General features: G+C 44.8%; 2 protein-coding genes across 3 annotated transcripts; one reads left to right on the top strand and one right to left on the bottom strand.

The window, feature by feature from the left end:
• Nucleotides 1-150: 150 nt before the first annotated feature.
• LOC135390764 (GATA zinc finger domain-containing protein 10-like) lies at nt 151-2,424 on the bottom strand. 2 transcript variants are annotated; one of them, XM_064620639.1, is made up of 6 exons: nt 2,300-2,424; nt 1,815-1,863; nt 1,503-1,719; nt 587-606; nt 445-465; nt 151-340 (listed from the first exon to the last, which is right to left on the bottom strand). In XM_064620639.1, exons 2-6 carry the CDS (start codon nt 1,851-1,853, stop codon nt 245-247), a joined length of 393 nt encoding a protein of 130 aa, XP_064476709.1. In that variant the 5' UTR covers nt 1,854-1,863; nt 2,300-2,424; the 3' UTR covers nt 151-244. The 2 variants fall into 2 exon arrangements, with proteins under 2 accessions (XP_064476709.1, XP_064476710.1); XM_064620640.1 differs by having other exon boundaries at nt 1,530-1,719; nt 2,300-2,418.
• Nucleotides 2,425-4,271: 1,847 nt separating this feature from the next.
• On the top strand, nt 4,272-7,506 carry LOC135390763 (probable rRNA-processing protein EBP2). Its single transcript, XM_064620638.1, has 9 exons — nt 4,272-4,412; nt 4,544-4,630; nt 4,690-4,895; nt 4,972-5,095; nt 5,163-5,252; nt 5,322-5,397; nt 5,986-6,079; nt 7,198-7,336; nt 7,399-7,506. The coding sequence occupies exons 1-9, from the start codon at nt 4,371-4,373 to the stop codon at nt 7,459-7,461; spliced, it is 921 nt and encodes a 306-aa protein (XP_064476708.1). The 5' UTR covers nt 4,272-4,370; the 3' UTR covers nt 7,462-7,506.
• The last annotated feature ends 2,171 nt before the right edge of the window (nt 7,507-9,677 follow it).

Genomic DNA, 9,677 nt, shown 5'->3' with positions numbered 1-9,677 from the left:
CGCCGGCCCTGCATGTATGCCATGTTATATCAGTCATCAATGCTGGGTTACCTCAAGGGTAAAGTGTTTGCCACAGAACTCAATAACGAGATATATAGTAAAAGCAAATAATAAAAGTAATAGTCGAATTAAATAACGTGTCAAACGAAGTTTCCAGGTGACACTATCGCTTTATTTCAGTTTCTGGTCCTGTAAAATTGTTAGAATGACGCGTACTCTCTTCTTGCACCGGCCTGGGAAAACATTATCTGTATCCCTGCCATTGAACATGATGTTCTTGTTGCCTGGGTACATGCCGCGTTACATGTCTGGGTACTTGTTTGGGCACTTCGTACGGGATCTGAACGGAAAAGAACACAGTTGAGACAACACGCTCATTTTGGGTTGCCGTTTCTATGCACTTTAAATTTTCTGGTATCGTGGGAATAGTTACAAGTGCGTTACCTCGGGTACATGGAATGGGTCCTGCGAAATAACACATGAAGGTGTAACGAATAATGTGCTATAACTAATGCACTCAGAAATAGCTTTACAGGTTTTCCACAGTGGGACTAACAAACAAAATCGGCTCGGAGTTTTGGCTTACCGAAAGCTGTTCCGCTGGCACTGTTTCAGAACGGAAAAGAAAGAAAATTAGTAGAACACGTTATATTGCTGTGTCCCTAGTTCCTTATTTCTCGAGAGTTAGGTTAAAAACTGTGTTTTTACCACAAGGCTTGAAATGAGACAAAGAGAGAGAAAGAAAGAAAGAAAAAGGCGAACAGGCAAGGCAATAGTTTTGAGCAGTACTAAGAGCAAATCTCGCATTTATTGACTGCCACTCTCAATTTGCAACAGTTTCTGTTTGATTATACATTCAGAATAGTTTGCATTGGCGTCTCAATACGACTCCATCGAAACCGCAAAGATGGTGATGGTGATGTGATAAAGAGAGGGGTGTAATGTGCTGGACAAAAGTTTATGGAATACGCTCCGGCGTGTTCCTCCCTGAGAGAGTGACACGCTTGCAGCGAATGGTGCCGTATACGGACCTCTAAACAGGTGACTGGGTTACCAACAGGCATATGCCCGTATAAGTCCGTTGGGTATACCATTCGCTGCTAGCGGGTCACTCTGAGGAAGGAATGCAGCGGAGCGCATAGACCTTTACCCGAGAAACGTCATCATGACGTTGGTAGACAAACTGAAACCGAAACAAATCTGAAGGGGAGGGCTGGGTTTCCTGAATGGGCACTTGTTCGCTGCCTCCTATTGAACGAAAAGTATAAGGACCGAAGGTGGGGTCCCTTTCAGGGACCACCGTAATCCCCTCAAGGCCCTGACTCAACTCAAGACTGAGTTGAGGCTTTGGGGCGCCATCTTGTTCTCCCCTAGCTTGGAGCCGTGCTTGGAGCGTAGTTCAACTCTACCAAACTGGTGGGGCTGTCGAACTCTATGACGTCATTTGTTTACAAACAGGGAGAGGACTATTCCGTAAACTTTTGTCCAGAACCTGTACATACCCTGCTCCTGTGCATCCTGGTACACACCTTGTTGTTGTTGTTGTTGCGGGTGTCGGTATTGTTGTCCCTGCTGATTATAACGGCCGTGGTGTTGCCATTCTTGCTCACGCTGCTGATAAGGCTCCTGCTTGTGATAGTGACGTTGTCCCACTTTGTGGCGGACATTGTGGGGATTGTGCTTTTGTGACTCCGCAATTTGGCACAGTAGTAGCACGACCTGTTGAAATTCCAGAAAACGGACACGTCAATAGTTAACCCGTGTGTCCCAATCGTTACAAAAGGAAAGGGAAAAAAAAGTACAATGTAACCTACCAGGAGCGTACCGATTGGCTTGTTTACAGAAGACGGCATCCTGCTTATCCTGTTTGAAGTAACGACGCCGATAAGATGTGATCATTTAATCATATAGTGGCGGACATCAATTACTTCGAGAGGAAATTGGATACTAGCAATTTTGCAATATAATACTTATCTACTAGTAGAAATAAGTTTTAGAAGGAATGGCTGCTCGTTCAAGTACCGTTCTAATGGTCTCGCATTGAAGGAAGCATATTTCGTCCGTATAATGAAAACCCTGACGGAACAGGATGGGATCCTACTATTCCCTGTCTAGTTTTCCTGCGTTTTCCGGCAGAGAGATAGACACCCAACCCTTTGAAGTCGGCCTAGGACGCCCAGTAACACCCCTGTCTCCCACAGCCTTCCTGCCGGCCTCTCTCCATATGCCCACGTCTGTCCATCACTCATAGCCTCAGTTGCTCCGCGGCGCTAACAAGTTTAACATTTAAAACACTTACCACGGTTATGGGCTCAAGCAACGTCTGGTTCCCCAATACTTCTTACACGCGCTTGCCGATGACTTTCTGCATCACAAATGAACATGGCGAGGCACGGACAAGTCGCTCATGAATGAACATGAGATTCTGACGAGCGCCATGTACTTTATGAGGCACCTAATTGCCGGACGTTTCTTCACTAAACGATCCCTTGATCCAACCTTATTCGCACCTGGCATTTGGTCACGACTGCAGGTTCTTGTGACAGTCACTCCAGGTGGACGAATAAGTTTCCGATAAAGCCATTTGCGCTGCCGATGCCTTTGTTGATCAGCATCCCTTGTTGTTTTGCTGCGCAATTCCATGGTACCCATCGTTTCGCCAGTTTTGCGTTGATAAGTCACTGCAGGGGAAATTATGTCGTGTAGCAGGGTGGAACCTCCGTAATACTTCACTAAGTATTCAGAGTTGTAACCCCCAGACGTGACAAATGAGTTATAATTTTCGAAAGTGTCTCCTTAGGGTCAGGTCTACAAGCCCGTTATTGAAATTTGGTTATATCATAGTTATATACATGGTGTTTCACCCAACGTGTCACAAAATTCTACTTTAAAATCCACTTGTCTGAAACTATGGCGTGTCAACTGTATTTGAGATAACCGAGAGGATGGTGACTAGCTGGTAAAGATTCATAGTGCAAAAAAAAAAAAAAAAACTTCGAGCTTGAGGACACGCAAAAGACGAACGCACACAAAAACTGTACTTCCCGCGAACTTTTGCCTTGATTTACGAAAACTGTGGTCAATTGACGGCCGCGAGAAATTGAGTTTTCTTAATTGAACTCCGAAAATTGCGAAGTCAACGTATGTTTCTTCTTCTCCTTCTCTCTCTCTCTCTCTCTCTCTCTTTTTTTTTTTTTCTTTCTGCCAGGAACAGAAAGTTCATACCTGATTTAAGTAAGTGCTCGCGAGCCCAGGCAAAAGTGTACCGAAGACAAGTAGTACCGTTGTCCTCGTAAATTTCAGACAACTCGACTGTTAAGCCGAATTTCGCAGCATATTAGGGGAAACACACTGCATACCTACGACTATACGCCATGGAGGCCTATGGCTTCACGTATGCCAGCAACCTTCAACCCCTGTCTGGTTCGCTTTTCCCCTCTTGCGCATCCTCAATATACACCAGTTTGTGAAGATCATGCACCACCTGTTTTATACACCTTCCAGTCGCCTTCAGTTGGCTATATACACAGCCACATCCTATTCTCTCAAGCATGAACTCAATTCATTCCAATTCCCTACGTACCGCACTATTTTCGGTTGATTTCTCATTTCGCCCTTGGGCTGTCAAATTTGGAACGACATTCCTCTACACATTCGTTCCAACGATAATCTTGCTTCATTCAAAAAAGGCCATCAAACATTACTTTTCTTCTGATACGTAGAGTGTAATTTCTTTGCTGTAGTTTTTCCTTTTTATGGGTTTAACGAGTGTTTTGGTTATTCGCATTTTCCTGCTATGCAGATTCTTTGCTATTTGTTTCATTCATACTCATGACTTATGTTCTTGGTATTTCTCTTCTCTACAAATTTTGTAAATCTAGTGTATTGCCTTCGCTTACGTGTTTGGGCTGTTCAACAGGGCTTGCCCTGTTGAACAGCCTCTTTTCAATGTACGCCATATCATGTAATATGATTTTTTTTTTAATCTGAATCTGACTAGGAGTCGAAATGTCGTTTCAGAAATTCCGACTAATGTCTAGCCTATATCTATTCCGAAATTATGCCCAGTTGAGTTGCTACGTTTTGCACGAGAATATAATACGTAAAGGAAGGAAAAATGCAATAAATAACCTAATAAAATTCCATCATAACTCTAATAACTATATAGCGCCTTGTATTGACAGGTTTACATCGCGAACAGACGATACCGAAACTTCGAGCGCCATTCGGTTCCGCTGCCGAGCGCCGAGCGTCACTGACATCAATCTGTCATCTGCTATGTAGCTAATCCAATCCAAGCCGATACGCACGTTTGCTGTTGTTGCGGTCGTGAAGTTGCTTTAGTATTCTTATTTATTACCTGTAAAATCATGTCCGATTCAGACTCAGAATCATATGATGAAGATGCACAGGTACTTTTTTCTCGAGTCATTTCTAAAACTGACAGGTTTGTCTGTATGACATGGAACAACGTTTCGCCTGCATGTTGTCATCACCGCACGTGTTCACAGCACTGTACAGCATAGTATTTTATGTCTGCTAGCTGCAAGATGCTCTGGAAAAGGGAGAACTGCAGCCCGGACTTTATGCTGTCGCACCCCACGTAAGGAAAGAACACATCAACAACACCGTACGTATTGGCCATCGAAATCGTTCCGGAATTCTTGATCATGTACTGAAAATTTACAGGTAGCTTTGACGCAAAAGCTGGCAGAAATCCAACTTGATCTTGACTGGATTGAGACGCTTGACATGGTCAACGGTCTAGCACCATTGACACCTGAATTGAGGGCACAATACGGAGAACTTCAGCTCCAACCAAAGCAGAAAGGCAATACTGCAGATTACATGGATGGTGATCCTGTACACCATGATTTCCTGCGTGAAATGACCTTGTAAGTGCCCTCACGAATACATTGCTACTTTTGTGCTGATGCAGACTTTTGTTGGGACAAATTTTATGCACAACAGTTATCGCCAAGCACAAACCGCTGTACGAGAAGGCATCCCAAAGCTCAAACAGCTCGGTGTCACCACAAAGCGGCCCGAAGATTATTTTGCAGAAATGGCGAAGTCTGACGACCACATGAAAAAGGTTAGCCGAGGAAATTGCTAAATTCTTTGACTTATTTCTAAGAACTCGACATTCTTGTTGCTTCTAGGTCAGAGAAAAGCTACTTAGCAAGAAGAATGCAATGGAAAGGTCAGAGAGAGTGAAGCAGCTGAGAGAGATGAAAAAGTTTGGCAAGAAGGTACGTGGGAGGGGTGAAGGACGCTCTGTAATGCTAATGAGGTGCTAACTTTCCTACGCTTGTTTGCAGGTACAAACCGAAGTGTTGCAGAAGAGGCAAAAAGAGAAAAAGGAGATGATGGACAACCTCAAAAAGTTGAAAAAAGGTAACAGCACACACTTTAAAGGAGCACAAAAAAGCCATCTCAAATTTTTTTTGTGTCTGACGTATTATGAAAGAAAGTGACTTGATTTCACGACTAGCGGAAATTTTTTTTCTCTATACGTGATGTTTGTTTTTCATACAAAACGCGCCCGAACGTCGATGCATGCATTTCTCCTCTACTCGCTCTCAAGGGTCAAACGAGGAGGAGGAGGATGAAAAACATCATTGGTGATGTCATTACAGCTGACTGACCACACTCCAATCGGAGTCTGTGTTCTGTATTAGTTCTCCGCTGTGTAGCAGACGACGTTTCTCTAAACCAATCAGCAGGCCATACAGTAATGATGTCAAAGCGACCCGGGCGGCTAGTTGTGGGCATTGTCACAGTTGCGCACGCTCGTGGTTTTTAAAATTGAATTCTGCGATATTTATGCATCTGTCGAATGAATACCTTCGCATGGTGCACTTTAATAGGCAGGAAAACCACTTGGTTTAAAAAGGGGTAGTGACTGGAGTTCTTTCTGTGCTTCTTTACACAATAAAGTGTCTCGAGTGAAGCATTGAAAACATGCTATTGTGTACTGTCCAGGACAAGGTAACCTGGACTTTCTCGACACCAGAAGTCCAAGGCCGGGCGGCCTGCAAGGTCAGCAAGGAAAGCCGGTCAAGAAGAAGCTGACAAAGTATGCACCTATTTTTCTTTGCGTACAAACACGAAGCTGCAATTGTTATGACTACCAGCTGGCTTTACATTGCGCTGTTTACCAGATGATGTCATAACAGAGACCTTACTGTTGATAAAGGTTGTTGAAAACGGACAAAAACACTCTCATTGTGTAGAATTGTGTTGCAAAACTTGGATGATGTGATGATAGCCGATTTCCATACTGTTCGAGCTGAACACCATCAAACTTTTGAGGTTGACAGATCGGAAGCTCCTTGGAAATAAAATGTTCCTCGTAACGCCCAGCCATAATTTGTTTTGACAGATGCAACTTTGATTGTAGCATAGTCAAAGCATGCCATTCGAGCAGGCAGTGAATGCGTTAGTCATGGGGGAATAAACTTTGAGAAACAGGACAAGACTTACCATTATTCGTAGGTAGTTTCAACAAGTCAGTATAAGCTTCTAAACTACAGTTGGTTCTTCACCCTGCACAAAGATTTAATGAGTGGTAATTTAGCAAACAATCTATTGTAGTACACAAATATGCTTTCATTGGTTAGGACGGCTTACAGCTCTGACGTATCTGCTTCTTTCGCTGAACCGTCAGTGAAACAACTCAAAGTGCTCCGTCAACACCGAATTCACAATTCGATTTTGTACAACTGTCAGCAATTACATTGGAAAGTAGTGCCATAATAGTACATGCAGGTAACAAATCACAGAAAGGTGAAAAAAACAACAACCTCACAATGCTTATCTGCATGTTTTGATTAAACTATGGCACGCTGTGGAAAGGCACCAAGAGTGAAATTGGAAACCACGTGCCAGATGAATGACAGGGGGCTAGAGTCTCACCGCTGGTGTCTTTTCACATTCTTTAATTTGAGGAATATTAGTTCTTACCACGCAGATTAAGATTGCTTCTTAGCGAGTATTTAAACTAATCTAGTAGCTACAAAGAGAAGCCTATCAATGTTCCTTGGAGGGGACACGCGGCTAAAGGAACGATGCGTGAAATACAGCGAAATCTCTTCTACAGCTTTGATCATAGAATCAGATTGTCGCGTTCATTCGCTGCAAAGAAGATACATATGTACCTCTAGAGTCGTCACTCAAACTATATTTAACTTACAGAAAGCAGAAGATGAAGGATAAGAGGTACGGCTACGGCGGGCAGAAGAAACGCTCAAAGTACAACACAGCAAGCAGTTCTGCGGATGTATCTGGATATAGCAAGAGAAAGTACAACATGACTTCGAAACAGAAATTAAAAGTGAGTGGCTGAACCATCCTGTGTGGTCCATTCCTGATATCTTGTGTTCGTCATACTTTCAGGTCAAAAGCAGACCAGGAAAACAGAGAAGGCAACAGATGAAGAGTAGGCAGAACCGTCGTTGACGGAACTTCGATGGTGTATAAAATGTGAAGAGGGACTGATTTTCATTTGTTGTCCGAGTGCCTTCATGGTGTGGTCCGGAGCAGCCAGCCAATATGGAGATCAGAGCTGCGTTCGACTGTCAGTCACATGCAGGTGCCGAATGCTGAATTTCATTCAGCAGAGCATCGTTGTTGGAATGCTTATACCGTCATGTCTCGCTTATCCGGACTTCAGATATCCAGAAAACCCGTTATCCAGACTACATTACAGGGAATGAACCGGCTACCGTTGGATTTTGTCTCGGTTGTTCGGAATGCGTTATCCGTATCCGGACAGCACGTACGATGACACAACTTCTAGGGCCTAGGTCATTCTGATTCGCTCATCCGGAAAAGTGTCTACGCCGCCTGTCCCTGGCATGTGCCATATTTGCATTATTCCGAAAAAGGGTCACATCTAACTGGGGCATTCTGTACTGCTTCGGTCCCCTTTCTGCGGAGGTCACTCCCTTTTTGTCTGTGCGGGCACACGGTGAAGATGGTATGGTGAAGATGGCACGGTGAAGATGCGGGCACACGGACGATAAGCGGAAGTAGTGCCCTGTATCCAAGGGGCGCAGAAAATCCGCATGTGAACGTCAGTGTCCTGGCCACTGTGGACCTATATAGTAGGATATACGGCAGTAGGATAGGACGGTCCAGGCCATCCGAAAGCTTTGCATGGTTTATGCCAAAGGCATTTGAAAAAAAAAAAAAGAAGAAAATTAATAATAAAAATGTAGGTGGGTCCAACTTTCTGAGACATTACCGTTCTTTCAACAGCAGGGTGTCGTAGCTGTAACCAAAATTCTGTCACGCGTGCCTACTAATTTCAAGCAGCTCACGCAGCATGAATTTTTGTATACAACAATTTTTGTATAACAATCTCTACCTTGTTCCCCTTTCTGGTGCTAGAGGTCTCCCAAATTTTGCAGGTTTCCCCGGAAGTTATTTGGTTCAGTTATCCAGACGTAAAGGGACGACTCCTGAGGTGTCCAGATAATCGAGACATTGCTGTATGTGATTTTTCTTTCACAGTGACATAAACATGGCCCACCCCAATTTTGCAGATGTCACAAGGTTGTGCGACCGAGATAAAGCTCACTGAGGGCTGTCCCAAGCAGTACAGTGTACTGAAAGTATAGGTGGGGAACTAGCAGGTTTCCTCAAGTGTGGTGCTTAATTTTACTGATTTGCCAACAAAAGAATGTACACTTATCTACCCGTACACCTTCTATGCACTCGTATACCTTCAGCGCAAAGCATAGTCTTGCATCACCGTCACAGTGTTGAAATCCACTGAACGACGACGGGTATACTCAGCCTACCACTCTGTCATTCTTTTGTGAGTGCATAACATGGGACTTCTGAGGCTGTCAGCTGATCCGCACCGAAATCGTCCACTTATGGTTTGTTCGAAAGCTTGCTGACTTCATCAAGCAGTCGTGAGCATGCAAAATATTTTCACTGAATCAGTGTTTTATAGCTCACAAGTAAGGTTACAAATGTGCAGAGTAGCATGGCCGAGGGGACCCGCTTGCATGAACGTTAAGGTTATTCATCAGCGGTATGTTCAGCACCTTTGGTACGCATCACTGCCCTCAACGCTGTTCGCGTGCAAAGCACTGAGAAAGCTACTGCGAGTACACCACTGAGGAATCTCGACGTTTGTGCAAGCGGGTGCTGGCTCCCTTGCACAAACGTTGAGGAGATTCCTCAGTGGTGTCCTCAGCAGCTTCGGTAGTGCTTCGTTACCCATCACTGCCCTCAGGGCTACTGCGAGGGCACCACTGAGGAATCTTGATGTTTGTGCAAGCGGGTGCTGGCTCCGTTGCACAAACGTTGAGGGGACTCCTCAGTGGTGTCCTCAGCAACTTCGGTAGTGCTTCGTTACCCATCACTGCCCTCAGGGCTACTGCGAGGGCACCACTGAGGAATCGATGTTCGTGCAAGCGGGTGCTGGCTCCGTTGCACGAACGACTCCTCAGTGGTGTCCTCAGCAACTTCGGTAATGCTTCGGTACGCATCACTGCCCTCAGGGCTACTGCGAGGGCACCACTGAGGAATCGATGTTCGTGCAAGCGGGTGCTGGCTCCGTTGCACGAACGACTCCTCAGTGGTGTCCTCAGCAACTTCGGTAATGCTTCGGTACGCATCACTGCCCTCAGGGCTACTGCGAGGGCACCACTGAGGAATCG

Source organism: Ornithodoros turicata, chromosome 4 (assembly GCF_037126465.1).
Source record: "Ornithodoros turicata isolate Travis chromosome 4, ASM3712646v1, whole genome shotgun sequence".
NCBI lineage: Eukaryota > Metazoa > Arthropoda > Arachnida > Ixodida > Argasidae > Ornithodoros > Ornithodoros turicata.
This window is presented reverse-complemented; position numbering and strand designations above follow the sequence as displayed.